This window comes from Schistocerca nitens, chromosome 8 (genome assembly GCF_023898315.1).
Source record: "Schistocerca nitens isolate TAMUIC-IGC-003100 chromosome 8, iqSchNite1.1, whole genome shotgun sequence".
NCBI classification, from domain to species: Eukaryota; Metazoa; Arthropoda; class Insecta; order Orthoptera; family Acrididae; genus Schistocerca; species Schistocerca nitens.
Genome location: NC_064621.1, coordinates 98,416,391 through 98,443,386, shown reverse-complemented (window position 1 = coordinate 98,443,386; position 26,996 = coordinate 98,416,391). Strand labels below are relative to the sequence as shown.

Sequence of the window (26,996 nt, the reverse complement as noted above, 5' to 3'; positions counted from 1 at the left end):
CCCATTGTGGTTCAACAACAAAGTTAGGGAAGTACTGCGAAAGCAAAGAGTGCTTCACTGCAAATTTAAACGCAGCCAAAACCTCTCATACAAACAGAAGCTAAACAATGTCAAAGTTAGCATAAGGAGGGCTATGCGTGAGGCGTTCAGTGAATTCGAAAGTAAAATTCTATGTACCAACTTGACAGAAAATCCTAGGTAGTTCTGGTCTTATGTTAAATCAGTAAGTAGCTCGAAACAGCATATCCAGACACTGTTGGATGAAATGGCATTGAATTAGAGGATGACACGTGTAAAGCTGAAATACTAAACACCTTTTTCCAAAGCTGTTTCACACAGGAAGACCGCACTGCAGTTCCTTCTCTAAATCCTTGCATGAACAAAAAAATGGCTGACATTGAAATAAGTGTCCAAGGAATAGAAAAGCAACTAACATCACTCAACAGAGGAAAGTCCACTGGACCTGATGGGATACCAATTCGATTCTACATAGAGTACGCGAAAGAACTTGCCCCCCTTCTAACAGCCGTGTACCGCAAGCCTCTAGAGGAACGGAAGGTTCCAAATGATTGGAAAAGAGCACAGGTAGTTCCAGTTTTCAAGAAGGGTTGTTGAGCAGATGTGCAAAACTATAGGGCTATATCTCTGACATCAAGCTGTTGCAGAATTTTAGAACATGTGTTTTGCTCACGTATTATGTAATTTCTGGAAACCCAGAATCTACTCTGTAGGAATCAACATGGATTCTGGAAACAACGATCGTAGGAGACCCAACACGCTTTATTTGTTCATGAGACCCAGAAAATATTGGATACAGGCTCCCAGGTAGATGCCATTTTCCTTGACTTCCAGAAGGCATTTGATACAGTTCTGCTCTGTTGCCTGATAAACAAAGTAAGAGCCTACGGAATATCAGACCAGCTGTGTGGCTGGATTGAAGAGTTTTTAGCAAACAGAACACATCATGTTGTTCTCAATGGAGGGACGTCTACAGACATTAAAGTAACCTCTGGCATGCCACAGGGCAGTGTTATGGGACCATTGCTTTCCACAATATATATAAATGACCTAGTAGATATTGTCGGAAGTTCCATGCGGCTTTTCACGGATGATGCTGTAGTATACAGAGAAGTTGCTGCATTAGAAAATTGCAGTGAAATGCAGGAAGATCTGCAGCGGATAGGCACTTGGTGCAGGGAGTGGCAACTGTCCCTTAACATAGACAAATGTAATGTATTGTGAATACATAAAGAAGGATCCTTTATTGTATGATTATATGATAGCGGAGCAAAGACTGGTAGCAGCTACTTCTGTAAAATATCTGAGAGTATGCGTATGGAATGATTTGAAGTGGAATGATCATATAAAATTAATTGTCGGTAAGACGGGTGCCAGGTTGAGATTCATTGGGAGAGTCCTTAGAAAATGTAGTCCATCAACAAAAGAGGTGGCTCACAAAACACATGTTCGACCTATACTTGAGTATTGCTCATCAGTGTGGGATCCGTACCAGGTCAGGTTGACAGAGGAGATAGAGAAGATCCAAAGAAGAGTGGCACATTTTGTCACAGGGTTATTTTGTAAGCGTGATAGCGTTACGGAGATGTTTAGCAAACTCAAGTGGCAGACTCTGCAAGAGAGGTGCTCTGCATCGCGGTGTAGCTTACTGTCCAGGTTTTGAGAGGGTGCATTTCTGGATAAGGTATCAAATATATTGCTTCCCCCTACTTATACCTCCTGAGGAGATCACAAATATAAAATTAGAGAGATTCGAGTGCGCATGGAGGCTTTCCGGCAGTCGTTCTTCCTGCGAACCATACGCGACTGGAACAGGAAGGGGAGGTAATGACAGTGGCACGTAAAGTGCCCTCAGCCACACATCGTTGGGTGGCTTGCGGAGTATAAATGTAGATGTAGATGTAGAACTGGTAAACAGGTAAGCATCCTGGAAATGGACCATCACAGCCATGGAATCCTCTTGCTTAACTGGCGTAGAATTGGGATACGGACACATCAGTGCATTGTATTGTCCAGTTGATGTAGCATCACATTGTAGCAGGATTGCTTGGCCTTCTTGCCATGGAGGCATGCAAAGAGACAGGTTATGGTGCTGCTTTTGTGAGCCCAGATGCACAAGTAGACGAGGTGTGGCTGCGAATTATACTCCAGGCAAAGAACATGAAACTTGCGATATATCCAGTGCACACAAATGGGAAGAAACAAACCCTCTATCAGAGTGGACTCTGATAGAGGGTTTGGTCTACGACCATTACACAAACATAACTGTGTAGCACAATGAAGAAAATATGAGAACCACAAAAAGTTGGGATTACCAATGTGGAACTACTAATGAATGTTTTATAGTAACCACAATACAAGTAGTAGCATATTTTGCACTTAGAGCACAGTATAACATGATCACGTATGTGTTATCAAACCAAAACATAACAAACCAGGGCATCAAAGATAGTTGCCAAAGGTTGATTACTCTCATCTTCATACTTGTTCACATTAACTTTTTCACACAAAACATTTTACATACACATATCTAGTAACTCCTGAAAGCAATTTACATGTGTCATCTCATGCTGAGACCATTAAGTAAGAAGAGTGGCACTTTGTCATAAGAGAGTACGTATTCCGGGTTTCATGTCACACAGTTCTGCTATAGTATGGATGACAGGTAACTGGAAAGGTACTGCAAAGTTGAACTACATGAGACAGTTCAGGCCTTGTGTGCAAAATGTCTAAATTACATACAGATTCATCATGAAATTCTGGCAGTATATGGTCCACATGTAATTTCACATACAACCACAGTGAAATAGTGTCAACAAAGTGATTACTATGGATATTGTTCAGTATATATGCATCTCAATATGGCAGTGCTCATTCCATCGCCCAAGATCACCTGCAGTATCAGAAATTGTTCTGAAATCACTGTCACCTGCACAGAAAGACATATGGCTTATGGCACCTCTGAATTTTCTTGAAAGGTGAGAGAGACAATGACTTACTGTCACATCATTACATGCAATGTGACATGGGCCCATCATTTCACATCTTCAACAAAGAGAGCATTTATAGAAAACAGGCACACCTCCTCACCTCTGTCGAAGAACTGAAAAATTGTGCCATTATCATGGAAGGTCATGACCACCATTTTTGACTGTGAGGAAGTTGTGTATGCAAAGTTTAAGGCAAAGGGTGCAACCATTAATGCTGTTTCATACTATGCAACAGTCACATTGCTGCAAAATGTTATAAAGAACAAGAGACATGGAAAATTTTGGCATTGTTCTGCTGCCTGACAATGCAACACTACACACAGCCTGCACAACACAAGCTTTGGTTCAATGTTTTAATGGATCATTGGGAAGCGCCCACCATACAGTCCAGAACTATTTCAAGAATCAAGAATTTTTATTCACCATAAATCATTTCACAATGACATGGGTTTTGTCAATTTGATACAAGATGAAGTATATGCAATGCACAATAATACAATGTGTAGCATTAAATATTAGTTCTACAAAGTTCATGCAGTACATAATAATACAATTAGAAGTAACAGTTTTTAAGCATTAATATAATAATCTGGTAAATCAAAGTATTCTTTAATATTATAAAAATGGTGATCTGTTAACCAGTTGTAACACTTATGTTTAAAACTAATTATATCCATGGTCTGAACAAAGACTGGTAACTTATTGAAAATTCTGAGTGGGTTTACTTTGTGAGAATTTCCAGTCATTGCTAACCTGTGCCTAACTTCGACTTTGCCCTAATATTGTGGTCATGAACTTCCCCCTGACAACAAGTTCTATCATATTATTTTTAATGTGAAGTCAAACGAAAGTGTTGGTATGTTGATAGAGACACTAACAAACACAAACAAACACACAAAATTCAAGCTTTCGCAACCCACAGTTGCTTCATCACGAAAGAGGGAAGGAGAGGGAAAGACGAAAGGATGTGGGTTTTAAGGGAGAGGGTAAGGAGTCATTCCAATCCCGGGAGTGGAAAGACTTACCTTAGGGGGAAAAAGGGACAGGTACAACTCTCTTTTGTATTTTTAAGATGTTATCAACGTGAGGAGAATGTCCCCATGTAATAAGGCCATATGATATATGCGATTGGAAAAGCCCAAAGTATGTCATCCGAAGGTAATCCATGCTTACCATGTCCCTTAGTTTCAAAAAGAGGTATGATACCCGAGATATCTTTTTGCAGACATGATTTATATGTTCTTGCCAATTAAGTTTGGAGTCAATGTGAATACCTAAAAGTTTAACTGATTTAGTTTCTATATCCTTTGTCATGTGTGTTTGTGTTTTATTGGGTTACATAAGAGTTTATTAGCAGTAAACCAGTCCAAAGCTAAGTCAAGAGATTCTTTTGTTATGTGAATGAGTTCAGAGATGTTCTGATGAGAGGTAAACAGTGTAGTATCATCTGTGTAACATATGACAGGATGTGGTATGTTGTAAGGTAGGTCATTGATTGCAACAATGAAAAAGAAAGGTCTGAGGATAGATCCTTGGGAAACATCTGTGCCTATCTTGAGCAAGGAATAATGCATATTCCAGACTGAAACGAATTGTTTCTTGTTGTTCAAGTAAGAAATGATGAATGGCTAAAGAGTTCTCTTGCAACCCACAGTATTCCAATTTCTTTAGTAGGATGTCAACAGGAATGCAATCAAATGCCTTGCTTAAGTCACATAATACAAGTGATACTTTATTTTTGTTTTCAATAGCAGATGATGTTCGATCACTGATTTCTAAAGCAGCAGAAGTTGTCTTTATTCCCTTGCAAAATCCAAACTGAAAGTTACAAAGTAAGCCATGATCTTCAAAGTAGGTATTTAGCTGGTTGTCCATTAGTGCGTCATATATTTTTGACAATATAGGCACAAATGAAATTGGTTGACAGCTTTCAGGCAGTTTTTTATTCCTCTTTTTATAAACTGGGATGACTTTAGATATCTTGAGTGTATTAGGAAAAACCCCAAATTCGAACCATTTATTGAAAATACTGGCTAAAGGTGAGTGTATGAAGTGTATTGTATTTTTTTTTATAATGCAATTACACAACCAGCAGCAATCCATACTTTTTGAATTTGAAAATTTGGCAACAGTTTTTAAAATGTCAGTGGGTGTGATAGGATTCCAGTGAAATACATGTTCATTGGGCAGTGGGGTAGCCAGCAGGTCCGTTGCAGAAGAACTTGCTTCCTTACTACTGTTTGTTACTTCCGTAACTGAATTAATAAAAAACTTATTTCGTACCTCAGGATCCATCAAAGGCACTTGAGTGTGTTTGGGAGTGAGACCTTGATTTATAATTTGCCATGTTGCCTTGCATTTATTGGGAGCACTTTCTATGTACTTTTCAGATGCTAGTTTTTTTGCGAGCAGGAACTTAGTTCTGTAGAATTTTCTGGATTTGGTATACGAGTTATAAATTCTCTCTCTCTGCTCAGTCCTGTGAATGCTTGTAAATCCAGTGTAATGTGTGCAAGTTTTCCCTGATTTCAGAAAGTTCTTCAGTAAGCCAGTTAAGAATTTTATTTTTAGGTTTCCTTATAGTTCTAGCTTTTGTTAATGGAGAACAAGAATACCATAGTTCTAGAAATTTCTCAAAAAAGTTATCGAAGGTTATTTCTGTTCCCAATTTCCCTGGATGACATTTGTATACCCAGTCCCACTTTTCCTTCCTTAACTTATCAATAAACACTGTAATGTACTCCTCTTTTTCTCCTTGCACCAGTACAGAGTTAGATTTGGTAGTTTTAATTGGCTGCCTCTTATAAAGTGTCAGGAGCAAAGGATCATGATTTGCAAAGTGTCCTTCTGCAAATGTGACTCTAAAATCTTCCTCAATGAAATTAACTATAATGTTGTCCAGTCATGCATCCATACGAGTAGGACACTTATTTGTACAGTATAAGTTTAATGATCTTAGTACATTTAAAAATATTTTTGTGACTTGTTTGTCTGTGTTAACCATTTCGGTGTTGAAATCTCCACAGACAGAAATTCTTGTCTTAAATTTCATTTTTTTAAATTAATAATTCAAATTTCTCAATAAACAGGTTAACATCGCCATCTGGGGATCTATATAGGCTAACTAATATTATGTTTTCATCCAGCAGCTTAACACAACTGAACTCTGCATGTAGTTCTGAGCTATAATTTGTTACATCAATTTTAGAAAATTTCACTCCTTCTCTTACAAAAATACCTGTACCACCATTCTTTCTCTGCTTTCTACACGTGATATCAGCAACAACATACGCCTGAGGGACAAATACATCTACCTGCTTAGTTGTTAGCCAGTGTTCAGATATACATATAACATCCACAAACAAGTCATTACAAAGATATTCTAATTCTAGAATCTTATTTCTAATGCAACAGATGTTGATTTGTAGAAAAGTTAATATTTTGTCTTTATCTGTATTTATTTGGGGACACTGTCCTCACACAGTTGCTTGGAGTATTAGGCCTGGTCACTTTCTTTAATCCACTGATACCATCTCCTTTGTTGCTCGTTAACATGCAAGAAGATGATGTAGTACTTGCCTGAGCATTGATCTTCACTCTCTCTTTTACGTGGTGTTGCAGCAAGTCTGATGCCATCAAAAATCCTGACTTCTCTGTGGTGGCTTCTTTCTGCGTGTTGATCTACATACACAGCATGTTGTAGTTTTCTTTGCTCATGCTTGATTCCTATTTATTCTTCTTTCTGACATCTGGATTGACTGCTTGTAGGAAGTCTTCTTTTCATCTATACGTACTGCAGGTTTATTTAGTGTCCATATTTGTGTTTCCATTTCTAAAGGGGTCTTTGGGATATCTTTTTTGATATCTAGATTGGTTGCTTGTGGGACATCTTTACAGCTGCACATGCTGCTGGTTTATTTTCTAAAGCTACTGCCATTAGCTCATTATTTGCAGTTGTGTCCTTCCACTTGAATTCAATCACTGGTTTGTTATCCTTACTCTTCATGTTCACTAACTCTAGAATCCTGAAAGAATGTATGTGAGGAAAGACATTTTCCAGTGATATGGACATTCACACAGCACTTATTGAATGGTTCCTGGCCAAGGAGTGGATTTCTATAATTCAGGAACTGAAAGACTGGTAGTATGTTCTAACCATTGTTTACAGAGACTTGGTGACTATGTTGGAAAATAGTGCCATTTGTCTCTGTCACTATGAAGTGTAGTGCAGTATTCAACACAACTTACTTGACCTGAAATAATAACATGTAACTTACTTTTTGAAATAATCTCATATTTATATGAATGTGGGAACAGATACTAATCATAGAGGAACAATTTATCAAACAGTTGAATATTCAAACCATTAATATTTTTAATACTTAGGTTTATCAATGTTTTTGAGGACAAGTGCATTGTTCTGAAGTAGGATGATCTTTCTTCTTTAGCTATCTACATTTACATGTAGACTTCCCAAGCCATCATGTAGGGTAGGGTAGGAAGTGTGCCAGTATCATTTTTTCTCCTTCCTACTTCATTCACGGATGGTACATGGGGAGAAAGACTGTTGGTAGCCCCTAATTTCTCTAATTTCACCACCATAGTCATTATATGAGATGTAGATTGGTTGACACTACTTGCTTCTTTACTTCTTTCAGAATGTGGGCTCTTACACTTTTATCAGTAAGGCTTTATGCAATGCAATGCAATGCAATGCACATGTTCCTCGTAATGAGACCACTACAGTTTGTTCAGCAACTATACTAACCTGTGGCCTATTATGCAGACTTCCCTTAACTATTTCCTCTCTCTTCCTTTAATCTAACTTGGTAAGGGTCCCAGACTACGGCAGTGCTTAGCAATATTATGAAACGGAAAGTTGCTACTCACCATATAGAGGAGATGCCGAGTCGCAGATAGGCACAACAAAAACATTGTCACAAGTAAATAAAGCTCCACCTATTAAGGCATTCATCAATAATAAATGTAGACACACACACACACACACACACACACACACACACACACACACACACACACACAAATGCAACTCACACACACACGACCACAGTCTCAAGAAACTGAAACCACACTACGAGCAACAGCACCAGTGCATGATGGGAGTGGCGACTGGGTGGGGATAAGGAGGAGGCTGGGGCAGGAGAGGGGAGGGACAGTATGGTGGGGATGGCAGACAGTGAAGTGCTGCAGGTTAGACAGAGGGCAGGGGGAAGGGGGGGGGGGAGAAAAAAAGATTGAGTGTGATTTTGGAATGACAGCTGTGTAGTGCTGGAAAGGGAACAGGGAAGGGGCTGGATGGGTGAAGACAGTGACTAACTGCAGCCATTTCATTTACCAACTCTGCTGCAATCATTGCACAACTTTTTGTATTGGTATGGCTACCAACTGTCCCACAGGATGAATGTCCACCACCAAGTTGTGGCCAAAAGCAAATTAGACCACCCTCTTGCCCTCTGGAGTAGTATGTTTACCTTTTGCAGCATGCAGTTGCAGCTGTAGCAGTTATAAAGCTAATTACTGACAAAGTTATTTGTGCACTGTTATACAGTTATTAAATTTAATAGTTTTCAATGGTGTTTCATGCTGTTTGTGGCAAAATAATGATTTAATAAACTTTTGGAAATGTTTGCACACCGTGTTTTTTAAAGTGTTTGTGTGTTGAAGTCATTTAGTAAATTTTGTGCTTTAGTTTTCAGCTGACGTTTCTTATTGTTTCTATTGAAATACTTCAGAAAAATTTTCATTCAGTGTTTTAAATTCATTGAATGTTCCAATGGCCGCTTGAATTTTTGGTTTTAGCTAATAACTTTTTGAAGTTTTGTTGGTATTTATATTAGCTGTGGGGTAGTAGTATTAATACAAGCAGTTGCGTTCTTATTAGACAGAGAATTTTGAGACCACTAATGTTAGTTCTATAAATAATTCTACTGGTGCAACTGAAGTTAGGTAATGTAGACATATAGTTTTTTTCAGTAACTGTAAAATTATACCATGAGTGAGAAGTGTGGGCTCTGTCATAGGGTTGTGAGTAGTGGGTTATGGTGTGGGATTTGTTCAAAGTATTTTCATTGGGGGGAATGCAGTGGGGAAGCCAGTGGGCATTCTAGCAAGATCCTCTTCTGGGAATGCAGAATCTGTAGTAGAAATAAGTTGATAGAGGAGCATCTGTGCCCTTCAGGTTCAGTTACAATGCGCATAGGAGGAACTAGATAGGTTGAGGAGGGTGAAGGGTGGTGGGGACTGGGAATTGACAGTTGGCAAGAAGGCAGCAGGGAGGAGGAGGTATTCAGACAGTTATACTTTGCATATATGTAATTGATTTGACCTACTGTCAGAATTGAGTGGAGAGGAGTCTCTTGTAGCTGTAGATGTAGGGATCATGCAGCAGTCCTCAGCTGTTAGGAGGCCTAGGTCAGTTGCAAAGTCTAACAGAAAGAAGAAGGTTCTACTGCTAGGTAGTATACTTGGCAGAGGCGTGGGCCAGCAGTTGCAGGAAGTGTTGGGGAGTGAGTACCAGGTCACCAGCATTGTGAAGCCTAATGCAGGGCGTGCTCAGGTGACTGACAGCACAGGGGAGTTATGTAGGACTTTTATGAAGGAGGCACAGGTAGTTAAAGTGGGTGGAGCAGGGAACAGTCTTGATAGGGACAGGGAATACGATGTAGGTAGTGACCTGGTAAAGATAGCTACTTAAACTGATGGCATTAATGTGCCTTTCGTGCAACTGTTTCAGTGTCATGATCAGCCTCATCTTAATGCAGCTGTTAAGTGCATGAACATGGGGCTGGAGAGGGTGTGGATGGCAGAGGGCATGGGTCACATTTCAGTGGTGCCAGTTGGGTCTATCAGTAGATCAGGTTTCACTAGGCATGGCCTGCACCTCAATAGGTATGGGAAGGGGAAGCTGGCAAAGCTTATGGATGACAGTGTAGTGGGTGGTGGTGGGATCACTCATGGAAAAAAATTCCTGTAGCAGTTAGTGTCAGAGCTGCACCTTTTTCAGATAGAAGTCAGCTGATAACTGCTTAAAGGAAGTCCGTCGAACTGAGCGCTTACCATCAGAGGACGTCATGTTTCCAAGTAGAGAATGAATTAGCATATTTCATCAAAATATAAGATGTATTAGAGATAGAGTTAGTGAACTGCTTATAGATGTTGCAGCTGAAATTATTGGTATATCGAAGCACCACTTAAATAATTTGACTATTCAGAGGCTTCCTTTACCAGGATACAGATTAGCTGGCTATTTTTCAAGGAGTTCCTTGTGGGGTGGGGGAGTGGCTATGTCCATAAAAAAACAGTATTTCATTTGAGTCCATAGATGTATCATGGCACTGCACTAAACAGATATTTGAATTTTGTGCAGGGGCAGTTGAATGTAGTGAAACTTAACTTCTAATTGTTGTTGTTTTAGGCACCCTAACTCTGACTTCAGGGCATTTATTCTCAAGCTAGAGAGGGTCCTTGATTCACTTTGTAGGAAGTACCAGAAATTAGTTATATGTGGTGACTTCAATATAAAATTTGTATATGATGGTGCAAGAAAAAGGGCGTTGGTAGATCTCCTAAATTCATATGATCTGATGCAGATCGTGTTTTTTTCCAGCTAGGTTGCAGAGGAACAGTAGCTCAGCCATAGACAATATTTTTATTCATTCATTACTAGATGGGCATTCTGTTAGTAAAAGGGTGAATGGTCTTCAGACAATGATGCACAAATTTTAATACTAAAAGGCTTTTGTACCCAAACTAGTGTCACACATAATATCAAACTATGTAAGAAAGTTAATCCAATAGCAATAGAGAGTTTTTTAAATCTTGTCAAGGAACAAGAGTGGCAGGATGTTTATAGTGCCTATAGCATAGATGATAAATATAATGCTTTCCTTAACACATTTCTCATGCTCTTTGAAAGTTGTTTTCCACTAGAACATTCTAAACAGGGTACTACCAATAATAGGCAGCCCAGGTGGCCGACTAGTGAAATAAGGATATCATTTAGATCAAAGCAGGAATTATACTAAAATGTTATAAGTAGTCACAATCAAGCTACAGTAGACCATTACAAACAGTATTGTAATGTGCTTAAAAATGTTATTATAAAGGCAAAGAGTATGTGGTGTGGAAACAGAATAGCTAATTCACATGATAAAATTAAAATCACATGGTCAGTTGTGAAGAAAGTGTCTGGTCATCAGCTCAATGCCAATGATATAAAGTCAGTTCTTAGTAAAAATATTTCTGTTACTGATAAATCTGATATATGTACTATATTTAACAATCATTTTCTGAGCATTTCTGGTGAACTAAATAAAAATTTAGTTTCCACAGGGAACCATATAACTTTCTTGGCAAATGCCTTTCTGAGATTGATGTCTAAAATACAGCTCTGTGATACAGACAAGGGCAAGATTGAGTCAATAATTGAATCTCTGAAGATGAAGGACTCTCATGGATATGATGAAGTGCCTACCAGAATATTAAAGTACTGTGCTGCACAGGTTAGCCCTGTATTTAGCCATATTTTTAATCTTTCCTTTAGGAATGGTCAGTTTGCTGAACGATTAAAGTACTCAGTAGTAAAGCTGCTTTATAAAAAAATAAGAAAAGGATAATGTAGACAATTTTAGACTTATTTCCATGCCATCAGTGTTTGCTAAGGTTATTGAAAAGGCTGTTTATGTAAGGATAATTGATCATTTTATAGCACATAATTTGCTATCAAATGTCCAGTTCGGCTTTAGGAGACATTTAACAACTGAAAACACTATATTCTCTATTCTCTGTGAGGTACTGGATGGGTTGGACAAAAGGTTCCAAAATCTAGGCATATTTTTAGATTTAACTAAGGCATTTGATTGTGTGATCACAAAATATTGCTCCAGAAGTTGGACCATTATGGAATACAGGGAGTAGCTCACAACTGTTTCACCTCTTACTTTAGCAACAGATAGCAAATCAGTCATTATTCACAATCTGAGAATGGCTGTGATGTGGCGTCTGAGTGGGGTAGAGTCAAGTGGGGGGTGCCCCAGGGATCAGAGCTGGGGCCACTCCTGTTCCTTATTTATATAAATGAAATGCCCTCTAGTATTATGGATAACTCTAAAATATTTCTGTTTGCTGATGACACTAGCTTGGTAGTAAAGGATATTGTGTGCAACACTGACCTGGCTTCAAACAGTGCAGTTCATGACCTAATTTCATGGCTTGTAGAAAATAAACTAATGCCATATCACAGTAAGACTCAGTTTTTAGTTTCTAACACGCAATTCAACATAACCTGGCGTTTTAATTTCACAAAATGGACATATGATTAGTGAAACTGAACATTTCAAATTTCTAGGCGTTCAGATAGATTTGATTTGATTTTAACAAGGAAGCTAAGACAACTTAGGTCCAACCCACCACTGCCTGCACCGAAACTAAGTTTATTGTGCAGTATCACTCCCTGTATATCTAGTAAAGCCAAACAATGCCCTTAAATAGTGCAAGGAGTCCCTCTGCCAGGTTTTATTAGACACATTTTCTTCAGGTCTAGCTGTCCCGAAGATTTTGTATGTTTTACTCTCCATTGCCATGCCTTCGAAGATTAGGTGTGATGCAGTTTCTTCACCCTCATCACAGATCCTACATTTAGGGTCCTCTTCTGTTATACCCACTGTGTGTAGGTGTTTTCTGAAATCCCCATGGCCGGTCATCAGTCCAGTCATGAGTGTGATCTTTTTCCTGTTCAATCCCAGGGTTACATAGCTTCTTTTAAAACGTGGCTTGGGCATCATTACCTTACCATGTTTTTGTTTATGGACCTTGGTCCAATATCCTGTCAGGACAGGTTTCGGTCCTATAAATCTAGTTGTTGTCCCCATACTAGCCAATCTGTCAGCTTGTTCACTACCACAGATCTCTGAGTGGCCAGGGATCCACTCTAGGTTTACCCTATTGCTTGTCCCTAGCTCCACCAGAGCCCTGTGGTATTCTGCAGCATTCTTAGATCTTTTTGCAGGAGCTGCAAATGATATCAGGGCTGCCTGGCTGTCTTAATAGATGTAGATGCTACAGTCCTTGTAGCACCTACACATATTCTCCTCCACACATGCCCTGATTGCAGTGATTTCAGCTTGGAATACAGAGGCCAGTTTTCCTAGAGAGGTGATGCCCTCCAGTCTTGGATGAACCCTGTACACCCCTGCCCCAATGCCTTGATCTATTTTCAACCCATCAGTGAACACAAACTATGTCCCCTGTATGGTGTCCAACTGTTTTTTCCCACTGCTCCCTGCTTCTAATTATTATACTGTATAGCTTGTCAAAGCAGTTGTGTTAGAAACTAAAAACTGAGTCTTACTGTGATTTGGCATTAGTTTATTTTCTACAAGCCATGAAATTAGGTTCATGAACTGCACTATTTGAAGCCAGGTCAATGTTTCACACAACATCCTTTACTACCAAGCTAGTGTCATCAGCAAACAGAAATATTTTAGAGTTATCCATAATACTAGAGGGCATTTCAGTTATATAAATAAGGAACAGGAGTGGCCCCAACTCTGATCCCTGGGGCACCCCCCACTTGACTCTACCCCACTCAGACGCCACATCACAGCCATTCTCAGATTGTGAATAATGACTGATTTGCTATCTGTTGCTAAAGTAAGAGGTGAAACAGTTGTGAGCTACTCCCTGTATTCCATAATGGTCCAACTTCTGGAGCAATATTTTGTGATCACACAATCAAATGCCTTAGTTAAATCTAAACATATGCCTAGATTTTGGAACCTTTTGTCCAGCCCATCCAGTACCTCACAGAGAATAGAGAATATAGTGTTTTCAGTTGTTAAATGTCTCCTAAAGCCGAACTGGACATTTGATAGCAAATTATGTGCTATAAAATGATCAATTATCCTTACATAAACAGCCTTTTCAATAACCTTAGCAAACACTGATGGCATGGAAATAAGTCTAAAATTGTCTACATTATCCTTTTCTTATTTTTTATAAAGCAGCTTTACTACTGAGTACTTTAATCATTCAGCAAACTGACCATTCCTAAAGGAAAGATTAAAAATATGGCTAAATTCAGGACTAACCTGTGCAGCACAGTACTTTAATATTCTGGTAGGCACTTCATCATATCCATGAGAGTCCTTCATCTTCAGAGATTCAATTATTGACTCAATCTTGCCCTTGTCTGTATCACAGAGCTGTATTTCAGACATCAATCTCAGAAAGGCATTTGCCAAGAAAGTTATATGGTTCCCTGTGGAAACTAAATTTTTATTTAGTTCACCAGCAATGCTCGGAAAATGATCGTTAAATACTGTACATATATCTGATTTTCAGTTAACATTATTTTTATCTTGTCTTTTTAGCTGCTGGTACGAAGTGTTGTGACACTTTTTGGTAGAGTACTGGCTAGCTTCAGCCCAGCATGAAGTGCATTTTTTCGCATATAGCTGCTCTGTGGCTGTTTACATGATATCTGAATTTTTGTCTTCTATCACGCTGGTCACAGTTGATGTTTGGATTTACTGCTTCCACAAGCAATATTACTGTTAATATACAGTCCATTGTTAATATACAGTTAATATACAGTCCATTGATCGTGACTGGGCCAAATATCCCGCGAAATAAGCGTCAAATGAAATAACTACAAAGAAATAAAATTGTCTAGCTTCAAGGGGGAAACCAGATGGCGCTATGGTTGGCCCGCTAGATGGTCAAATGGATATCAACTGTGTTTTTTAAAAATAGGAACCCCCATTTTTTTATTACATATTCGTGCAGTACGTAAAGAAATATGAATGTTTTAGTTTGACCACTTTTTTCGCTTTGTGGTAGATGGTGCTGTAATAATCACAAACATATGGCTCACAATTTTAGATGAACAGTTGGTAACAGGTAGGTTTTTCAAATTAAAATACAGAACATATGTATGTTTGAACATTTTATTTTGGTTGTTCCAATGTGATACATGTACCTTTGTGAAATTATCATTTCTGAGAATGCATGCTGTTACAGCTTGACTACCTGTAAATACCACATTAATGCAATAAATGCTCAAAATGATGTCCATCAACCTCAATGCATTTGGCAATATGTGTAACATCATTCCTCTCAACAGTGTGTAGTTCTCCTTCCATAATGTTTGCACATGCATTGACAATGCGATGACGCATGTTGTCAGGTGTTGTTGGTGGATCACAATAGCAAATATCTTTCAACTCTCCCCACAGAAAGAAATCCAGGGATGTCAGATCGGGTGAACGTGTGGGCCATGGTATGGTGCTTTGATGACCAATCCACCTGTCATGAAATATGCTGTTCAATACCGCTTGAACCGCACATGAGCTATGTGCTGGACATCCATCATGTTGGAAGTACATTGCCATTCTGTCATGCAGTGAAACATTTTGTAGCAACATCAGCAGAACATTACGTAGGAAATCAGCATACATTGCACCATTTACATTGCTATCGATAAAATGGGGGCCAATTATCCTTCCTCCCATAATGCCGCAGAATCCATTAACCCGCCAAGATCGCTGATGTTCCACTTGTCGCAGCCATAATGGATTTTCCATTGCCCAATAGTCCATATTATGCCGGTTTACATTACTGCTGTTGGTGAATGATGCTTCATCGCTAAATAGAATGCATGCAAAAAATCTGTCATCATCCCGTAACTTCTCTTGTGCCCAGTGGCAGAACTGTACACGACATTCACAGTCATGGCCATGCTATTCCTGGTGCATAGAAATATGGTACGGGGGCAATCGATGTCGTTGTAGCATTCTCAACACCAACGTTTTTCCCTTTTCTCGCGCAATTTGTCTGCTACTGTTGTGCGGATTAGCCGTGACAGCATCTAAAACATATACTTGGGCATCATAATTTGTTGCAGGTCATCGTTGACATTTCACATGTGGCTGAACACTTCCTGTTTCCTTAAATAACATAACTGTCTGGCGAACGGTCCGGACATTTGGCTGATGTCGTCCAGGATATCGAGCAGCATACATAGAACATGCCCGTTGGGCATTATGATCACAATAGCCATACATTAACACGATATCGACCTTTTCCACAATTGGTAAACGGTCAATTTTAATACGTGTAATGTATCACGAAGCAAATACCGTCAGCACTGGCGGAATGTTATGTGATACCACGTACTTATACGTTTGTGACTATTACAGCGCCACCTATCACAAAGCGAAAAAAGTGGTCCAACTAAAACATTCATATTTCTTTATGTACTACACGCATATGTAATAAAAAATGGGGTTTCCTATTTTTTAAAAACACACTTGATATCCGTTTGACCTATGGCAGCGCCATCTAGTGGGCCAACCATAACGCCATCTGGTTTCCCCCTTCAAGCCAGATGAGTTTCGTTCTTTGTAGTTTTTTCATTTGATGCTTATTTCGTGAGATCAGTATCAATGGACCACCAAGTATATACACCTATAAGCACACCAAGTTTTGGAAATAGATTCCGATGTGATTCTCTAGGCTTCACAACACAAATAATTCTGATATATGTTTTATGTATGTTTATAATGTCTTATATATAAAAACAAAGATGAGGTGACTTACCGGACGAAAGCGCTGGCAGGTCGATAGACACACAAACAAACACAAACATACACACAAAATTCTAGCTTTCGCAACCAACGGTTGCCTCATCAGGAAAGAGGGAAGGAGAGGGAAAGATGAAAGGATGTGGGTTTTAAGGGAGAGGGTAAGGAGTCATTCCAATCCCGGGAGCGGAAAGACTTACCTTAGGGGGAAAAAAGGACAGGTATACACTCGCACACACACACATATCCATCCACACATACAGTTACAAGCAGACATATTTCTTTATGTCTTTATGTCTGCTTGTAACTGTATGTGTGGATGGATATGTGTGTGTGTGCGAGTGTATACCTGTCCTTTTTTCCCCCTAAGGTAAGTCTTTCCGCTCCCGGGATTGGAATGACTCCTTACCCTCTCCCTTAAAACCCACATCCTTTCATCTTTCCCTCTCCTTCCCTCTTTCCTGATGAGGCAACCGTTGGTTGCGAAAGCTAGAATTTTGTGTGTATGTTTGTGATTGTTTGTGTGTCTATCGACCTGCCAGCGCTTTCGTCCGGTAAGTCACCTCATCTTTGTTTTTATATATAATTTTTCCCACGTGGAATGTTTCCCTCTATTATATTTATAATGTCTTAGGTTTGTTTGTGTCTTTGCACCCCATATTTCTACAATATACTTTAAATGTGATGAAAATAATGAATTATAAGCAGTTTTTAGTACTCCCATACCATTACAATATTTGGTAATCATGTTTATGGCAAATCTGTTTTTTGGCAGCTTAAAGGTTAAGGGTCATGTCCCATTTGAGGTCATCCTGGACTGTGATTCCCAAGAATTTTCTCCATTTTTTCTTTTTTATAATGTCATTTCCTACAGATAATTTCATATCAAATCGTATTTGTTTCCAAGTGTTAAATTCCATTATTGTAGTCTTTAAAACACTTACATTTAGAAGGCTTTCATGGAAATACTTGACTATTTCATTGGTTACAGTTTTGCACAGCACCTTCAGACTGTCATAGGCTTTGTGTCTGTACACAAGTTATGTATCATCTGCATACAATATTTTTCTTAGAGTTAGGAGAGCAGATGTGTATATCAGTAGCATAAATCAAGGAAAAGGGATCTGAATACAGAGCTTTGAGGCATTTCATATTTAACATTAGATAGTTTGGATTTGACAGGCCCACTGTATGTTTTAAGCAACACAAAATATTTTCTGTGCTTATATATGCTTTTTTTAACTCATAGCCAGTTCCTCTAATACCCAGGTTCCACAGCTTGACAAGTAAGATGGTGATGACACAATCAAAGTCTCTTTCTGGAGCAAGGATCACTCTAGTAACATACTGCTTGTTCTCTGTGGCAGTTATTATTTTGTCTATTAATTCAGCTATGGCTACCGAAGTTGACTTGTTTCTCATAAAGCCATTCTGATTTTCAAATATTGATTTGTGTTGACTCAGGAATGTCATTAGTCTAGTGTGAATAACATTCTCAACTACGTTACAAAAATGTAGGTATGATTGAAATAGGATGGTAGTTTCCAGTTTTATATTTATCACCTTTCTTGTAAATTGAGGTTATTTGCACTATCCTTCAACTGTCTAGTAAAATACCTGGTGCAATTACATCATTTACTGCTGTGGCCATTGCAACAAATATGTCGCCAATGCACCTTTTTAATGAGTTGATATGCAATCCATCATAGGCTACTGATTTTATGTTTTTTAGTAACCTTAGTGTCTTTTATTTCTTTGCTATTTTTCTTGCAGTTTTGTTTACAAGTATTCAAATATGGATGTGTGATATTAGTTATGGAAAGTGTTATACTGAATATGTTTAACCATGAATCACATAAACCAATATTGATAGGTCCTGATGGTCTATTAAAACCCCCAGTACACTGTTTGCACAAAGTAACAAAATACTTTGAGATGGCCCTGAAAGATTCATTGATTCAATCATCCACAAATTGCATTTCACCTGGTATTCTGGTCTGGTAATTTTGAAATCCTGTCAGAGAGCACATAACTCAATGATGGCCACTAGATAAGGAACTCAGTGCTGTCTGCTACAGGGCACTGTTACATCTACAATTGATAGCATTGCCTCTGGAGTGCTGGGAGTATGGTACCACAGAGCCACACACAACTTGTAGGCAAATTAGAGCATGTTGCCATGCTGTAAAGCTAGCTGCACAGTGGCTCTGCCTTCAGTTGTTCGGATGTGGTGATGAATATAAAATATAGGCACAGAGCCATGAATCAACTCACTTAAATTACAACAAAATCTTACATTCAAACTGGTGTGAACAATACTTTGTGCAGTAACAAATTCACCTGACCATAATGCTCAATCACTGACAGCCTTTCTATGTGTCCACGCCCACTAGGACTGTGAGTCATTAAGTGCTGCACCCTAATTTTGTTCTCATTGCACCCCACTGGTTTGGTCTTAGATTTTTGCTATGTATTATGTTTTCAATCTTGTATCACACATTTGGACTTTATTTTTCTGTTGTGCTGACTCCATTGGCCACTTGCTCTTCTTCTTGTCCTCGTGCTCACATTCTGTGAATCTCTGTTGATGAGCCCTGGACCGTTGGTCCAGCCTCAGTGGGTTCTTCGGACATTCCCAACTTTCTGCCATATCACAGTCACAATATTCCATGAATACCATAATCAAGGAGAGCCTTCAGGGATATGGAATAAGGCAAGTCACTTCTGTAAGCTATACTAACAATAAATTATGACCAGAGCTAATCTAATCATATTGTTAAATATGGGCATTATTTCTAATTTAGAAATAATAGATTAGCACTGGTCATAATTTATTGTTAGTATAATTTACAGAAGTGACTTTCCTCAATACTGGTCCTCCTCTTTTACTACTGAGCTAGCTTCTGTATCTGTCTACCAGTATATAGACAGCTGACAGTGGTTTGTCTAAAGTCAAGATTTGTTAATGCATGCATTAGAGCTATGTGGAATTACATTGCTGAGTGCAGATAGTCTGATATATTGCAGAGTTAGAAGACAATGAGGTTTTCTTTTACTTTGTTTTTTGAATATCTGGCAATTTTCAATTTCATGCCTGTTGTCTGACAGTGACTGTTATAGATTTTAATACCATAAAATAAAACTCTGTTCTGAACCCAAACAGGGATTTGTATTCCACATGGAAATTGTTTTCACTTCTAGTATTGTGGTTGTGAAGGGGCAGATTTGCTTTTAAAATTGTAATTTCCATGGCAGTTACATCATTAATAATGTTCAACCCCAAAAGCATCTATGGATTTGTGTTGATTATCATATGACATATTTCTTGCATTCAGAAATCACATAACAGTCACTTGTCACAAATGATGGCAATTTGATTTCTTTTATTTATTTAAAATGCTTTGTGAATCAAACAGCATAACAATGTATGATTTGTAATTTGTTTCTTCATAGGATGCAGATGTGCCAATATTATATGCATTTCAGAAAACTGGTTGGGGTTGGGCTCAATGGATTGTAAGCATTGGTGCTATTTCCAGCCTCAGTACAAGGTGTGTACCAAAATATTTCAAAATGTGTAACCACACTCTTTGTGTAGCTGTGGTAGTCATTATCTATTTGACCACACTCCTTGTGTAGCTGTGGTAGTCATTATCTATTTGAAACTCAAGATTATTACAATATGACACTGCAGTGCCTGTGTTGTTAAGAAGAATGATGCACTGTTCCTATGGACATGCATGCATGTCTGAAGGAACATCGCATCATTCTTCTTAACAACAGAGGCATATTTATAGGCTGATACCAGGCAGTGACTTTCAATTAAAATCTCCTCCCCTGTATGGGAATTACAGAATTTGTGCATGAGTACAGGTTGTGATGCAGGAATGATGACATATGGGAATTTGGATGTGGCCATGAGTAATTGCATGGATAGCCAAAGTGGTTAAGGCAACTGCTCATGTAGAGTGAGTAATCTGAGTTCAAGTCCCAGCCCAACACAAATTTTCAGCATCACATTCCTGAGCTGATGGATGTTTGTATTCACAACCACAGACACACTTCACATATTCCAAGATTATTATGTTTCTCATAATCAGAATGGAGAATTTAAAGTAGAACAGTTTGTGGTAACTTACTTATATGTCTATCCACACTATAATTAGCATCTGTGTTATATTAAAACAGTATGATACATTAAGTCTGTAGCTTAGTTTAGTTTGTTCCTTCAATGTGACAGTTCACTGTGATATGGAGTATGTCAGTAGATTCACAAATACTGTACATTTTCTTTTATTGAGCGTATTTTAATTCCATCTTTGCAACTACAAGGAAATGTATGTTTTGTCAGCAAATGCATTTCATTTTATTAAAATTAAACATCATCAATGGTCTGTAATTAAACATATTTACAATCTGAGTTCCTTTCTTTTTTTACACCAGGCTTTTTATTTTAATTATTAACTGGAATAAAATTTAATATGTGTAACCAAAGTACACTAAGATATTTGTCATAAAAATTATGTTCATTGTGTTTGTTACCACCTTTAATTCACTAGACAGATAGCAATATATTTTTATGGCTGCATACATTGTTCCTTTCTATACAGGAATCGTGGTGGCTATTTTTGTTGTTTATGTTGTATTTATAAATGCTATTGTTATTTTCAAATTGTGGCTGGTTCTTCATAAGCAAGTACATGTATTGTGAAGCTGTTGTCAGTCATCATCATCATCATCATCATCATCATCATCATCATCATCTGTTAACCATCTCAGATTGCACGGGCATGAGGTGTAATACTCAAATAATCTACGCCCTCAAATAATCTGTGCACCCCAATTTTGAGGAAGAGGAAAAAAAAAAAGTTATTTTTTGCTTTAATTTGTTTTATTTAAAAAAATAAAAAAAAATAAAAAAATAGTTCCGACGTTATGATGTGTTCAAAAGTATGTATAATAACTACTGGTTTGAAGCAGTGCTGCTGTACAGGTTGATACATCGTTAAAACGCAACTGATTCAGCGGTGTGCAGCTACCCAGCCAATGGGCGGGCGGCCAGCAACGTGCAGCTGGCCGGCTGGCCCATTAGATGGGCAGGCGGCCGGGAAACATTATCACCACCAGCCGGGACCCTACGTGTACCTACAATAGCAAAAAAAAGAAATGTGAATTATCTTGTTTAAGAATTTGTTAATACGGTATGTGCAATAAAATATTTTAGTCAATACCGGTACGTTTCCTCTCTTACCACTCTATTCATCACTTTCATCGTCATCACTAGTGGGAGAATCATTTTCGTCTTCACAATCTTCCCATAGAGCGTCGTCTTCTGTTCCATCCAGTGAATTTGTGATTTCACATTTTTTGAAGGATTTTTCCACCAGTGGTTGCGGAATGGAGTCCCATTCACTTTTCACCCATTCACGAATCTGGGACAAATCCGGCCGTTTGATTTTTGCACTAGGTGTGAACTTATGGTTTTCATCAGCCATCCATTGCGTATATCACTGTTTAAGTGCAGCTTTGAATGGCCAATTTATACACACATTTAGTGGTTGTAGGATGGATGTTAGGCCTACAGGAATAATGACCAAGTCAGTTTTCCCTTTTTGTAATTTGTCTCGCACTTCCTTAGTTGTACGTCCACGGAAACTGTCCAGGACCAACATGTTGCATAAATTCAGTAATGCACCAGGACGACATTGCCAAACATGTGTCACCCAGTCAATTATAAGTTCATTGTCCATCCACCCTTTCGGATTCGCTCTCACTAATACCGGTATGCCTTTTACTGATATTTTCGGAATAGTTTTCCTTTTAAATATCACATAAGCTGGTAGCTTTCGTCCATCGCCAGTTACACACAACATCACTGTACATCTTTGTTTCTCACTGCCGCCAGTTCGTATCATGATGCTGGATTCTCCTTTCCTGTTCACAGTGTTGTCGAGCGGCATTTCAAAATAGACTGGCGTTTGATCCGCATTACCAATTTGCAATAATATATAGGACTGTTTATGGTGCAGGTTTATCACCTAATGATGAAAATTCATTATTTTTTCCTCGTAATCACCTGGAAGCCGCTGAGCGATAGTAGTTTTCCTGCCTTGATAGCCAGCCCCAGCTAGCTTTGAAAGTGGTAATGCATAGTTCTTTGGGTAAAGACAATGCTTTAAGTTGACACATTTCACTTGTCATTGCGCATCCGTATTGCCACTTCTAATCCACATAATCGCAGAGCCTTTTCTCGAGGTCCAGATGCTTTGCTTTTTGGCTGCGAAATGCCCGGCAATTACTATTAGCTTCTTGAAGCTGTGTTTTATTTTTTCACCAGTTGCAAATACAACTATCACTCATGTTGTACTTTCTTCCTGCTGCACGGTTTCCAATATTCTCGGCTTCAATAATTTTCACTTTTTCTTTAGCAGTGTATGAGCGATAACGAGAACTTGTAGCCATAATTAACAAGATTGAACATGTTAATACTTCACTCCTAACGTGCTACTGATGCATCACAGACAGAGGCTGCAACAATGCAATGGTATAATGGGATGTATTGTTGGAGGCGGAGCAGTACCAACAATATTTCGAATAATCCGCGCACCCCAGTTTTTCGTCCTAAAATGGGGAAAAAACATGCGCGGATTATTCAAGTATATATGGTATGTTACACCACTCCTTTTACTTCCACATCCCATTCCATTTGAGTGATGCACCATCTCCTTCAGGTTCCTTTTCAAGCCATTTTCTCAACATTTTTGTTTGACCCATCCTATTTACTTGTAAAAAACATTTTAACTTCGATATTCTTATGCTTTTGCATAGCAGCTACATCACTTGTATCTTGTGTTTCTTGCTAGATCTTTTTTTTTGGTTAAAACCTTGAGCTTGTTAACTTCATCATTGCCACCTGGAACTGTCCTTGATAATTATTCCAAACTGAATTAACTTATAGAAAAGTAAGTCAACTTCCTGGAGTTTCATCACCAGAATCAGCAAAGACACAAAAAAGCAAATTTTCCTGAGCTCAGATGTGTGAGATGATCTATATTTTGTGATTTACAAGTCCATTTTTATTCAATATACACACCTAAGAGTTTTTGCTCTTGTCCAGAGTTGCTGCAGGATGTGTCCCTATGAATAATAATAATAAACAAGCAGTTTATGCAACATGGATGATCCATTATATTTAGTTCAAATTTTTTGGATGATTTGTACCATGATAGATCAATATATTGTAGGAGACCAGTTTGAGCCTGCTCCCTCCTCTGACCTCAGTGCTGTGGTATATTATTTTTAGGACCATTCAAAACACTTGGTTTAAACAGCAGACATTTTTTTTTTTTGCAGAGATCCTTCACAAACATGCCATGGGAGCCTATTATATGATTCAGTACCATCTAAAAGTGTTTGAAACAGTCCATAAGTGGAGCACATTTTGAAATTTTGTACTTTCATTAATAAATCATATAGGAATGACTTTTGGACACATGTTTCTAGATTTCTTTTCTTGTATTAATGTGAGGAATCAGCCCTCAAAATTTGTAAAAGTAGTTTGGTTCAGCTTCTACAAATATTTATGTTTGTTAAACCATTGATACTTATAGCAGAGAAAAACAATAAGTTACTTACATGTATTAAGGTTCTAATATATCCCGAAAAAACTTCTTAGCAATTCATTTATCTTTGTTTCAGTTTCCTTGGTGGAATGTTTTCACTCTCACGGTTACTTTATGCTATGTCTTCAGATGACCTCTTATTTAAGTTCATGGGAAAAGTGCACCCTAGGTTCAGAACACCATTCATTGGTACACTTTGTGCTGGTGTTTTAACTGGTGAGTATGCAATTATTTTTCTATTTTGTTGTAAATGGAATAGGTAGGACATAAGTACTGAGAAATGTATTCCACCACTCACCCAATCTGTGCAATATACTTGTTCATCCTTATGCCACACTGTTTCCCAGCCCCTAGACACATAAGACTTATTCCTGTGGAAGACCCAGTGGCAAAAACTGTCCAATGAACCCACCCAGTGCATCTTGCTCCAGTCCCATCACAAGTTTATCCAGTCCCATCAGAGACAAGGACACTATGAAGGCAGTCATGTCATATATCAGCTCTGCTACAATTTCTGGCCAGCATTTTAAATGGACATGACCATCAACCAACTGTACACTTGAATGAACAGCTATCATCATCTATGGACAAGAAGACAGCTGACCACTAAATAGCAGAACATGCTGCTGAGTACAGTATGCATTATTTCAGTGGCTGCTTCAGAGTCCATATTACTGGTTTCTCTGAACTGTGCAGATGGGAGTTGTCCTTGCAGTCCTCCTGGCTTCAGTTTCCACTAGCTCCTTCCAGTACACCCACCTCCACCTTGCACCATAAGCCTAATGTCGCTCATTCAGTACCAACACCCTCTTCCCAGCAGTCTCCCCAGTCTCTGTTTTGTCATCCACTCACAACACTCCTCCAGCTCACTGAATGTCATTGGCACTGTGCACTGCATGAACTCAATGGTGCTGTGTTGCACTCTCACTCCATGTAGCCATGTTTTACTTGGGCATTGACTTCTGCCTCTATTTAGATATTAGTCTAAGGAATGAACTGTAAGAATGAAAAATTCACTCATATAAGAGATATTATGCTATTACAGTATCTTACATGTTAATACCCTAGTTCTTTAAAAAGGCTTTCCCTCATTGTGCTAATTTTTAAGTAAGTCCACAAATTTTCTGGATTTTTAGGTCTTATGGCACTCATCTTTGATGTGGATGAACTTATTGACATGATGTCAGTAGGAGCACTTGTGGCATACTCTGTATCTGCTGCTTGTGTGCTACTTTTAAGGTGAATATGTTTAGCATAATATTTTATTATCTTGAATGTGTGAGAGTTATGCTCAATTGTTTAGCAGTCATTATTTTGTGCCTGTGTGTGACTCAACATCTCCACTATATGGTGAGTAGTTACCTGTCCTTTTCATAATATTGTCATTATGTAGGTGCAACAATAAATGGAGAAACAAAAAACAACAGTCATAATATATCTAAACTTTTCAATCACTAAAAAACTGTTCAGTAAGAAAAATGACCTACCCGTACCAATCTAGGACACTGAAAAATCTAAAAATAATTCTACATACTTGTAATATAAGGAGAGGGGGAGAATCTATATACACAAAATTAAAATAAAGTCCCTGGCTATAGACCTCACTGAAGAGTGCTGTACTTTAGTAATGGACTCTGAAACATACAAGATACCAATTCTAGCTGCCTGTAGGATCCAACAAGAAATGTTTTAAACTTCATTAAGCAATGAGAGTGAATACTAATAAGATTTAATAGAAATATCTGGGAAGTGATAGTGTGTGGAGATTTCAACATGGACTTCATCCAAACAATTTTGATTGAAGGCACCTAGAGTTACTGATGTCAAGATTTGATTTAATGAAATAGATTTGAACTGCATAATAAATGGAATCTGACCATGATAGTCAAATGGGAGCAATACAGCATCCCCATCAGTCAGGTTTAATTTAGAAAGGAAAAGTAATATTCGATGAGATTTCAGGATTGTAGCCAGATCACGTTGACTTCTTGCCACGATATTTCGGCTGGCAATCATTCAGCCATCTTCAGGTGAGTGTCCGTCACTGGAGACTGCAAGTTCCCAGAGGCAACTTTATAGAAAAAAATTGGCGCGAAAATGCATGATCATTGGCCTCCATCACAGGAGCTATCAAAATCCGCACCCTCTGGAGCTACTATTCTATCTGTGGAGTGCAGGCGCATGGGGAAAGGTGAAAACTACATGTCCACCCTCTGTTGGAATGCATGCCCGCATCACTAAAAACAGACATCAGGCGTCGCTAAAAACAGACATCAGATGTCGCCAGATGTGTCATTATGAATAAACTGTCTTCTCTCAAAGGAAATTAGAAAGATCGCTGGGTCCCAAGCCTTGTACAGTTGAAAACCGCCATCATGATTTATAAGATTTTGCACTAGGTGTATCTCCACAGATTCTTCAATTACTGAATCCCAAAAAGTTTTTGCTGGGGCCAAGATTTTCGTGGCAGAAAAATCCATAGCGTGTCCTGTATCGACACCCCCACGTATGATTTGGTGATACATCTCGACTCTCTACTGAGACCTTTTGTGGGGAAGTGCGCGCATCATGTTCGAAACTCGGCTGACTTTATCAATAGACTGAAGTCACTTCAACTCAGTGAAACTGACTTACTAGTCAGCCTCAATGTCATCTCACTTTTGACTAAGGTTCCTCTTATGGATTCTTTGTCGCTCATCAACAATAAGTTCATGGCCAACATAACAGCACTTTTCCATCACGTCCTCCCTCAACCTACTTTTTAT

At 38.5% G+C, this 26,996-nt stretch overlaps 1 protein-coding gene across 1 annotated transcript in view; it reads left to right on the top strand.

Moving 5' to 3' along the window:
- The window catches only part of LOC126199025 (high affinity cationic amino acid transporter 1-like), a 161,618-nt gene that overhangs the window by 116,239 nt on the left and 18,383 nt on the right, over window positions 1-26,996 (top strand). Inside the window, exons 8-10 of the mRNA XM_049935724.1 lie at window positions 20,063-20,160; window positions 24,308-24,447; window positions 25,368-25,470. Coding sequence (XP_049791681.1) covers window positions 20,063-20,160; window positions 24,308-24,447; window positions 25,368-25,470 — 341 coding nt within the window. The remainder of the gene's footprint in view (window positions 1-20,062; window positions 20,161-24,307; window positions 24,448-25,367; window positions 25,471-26,996) is intronic.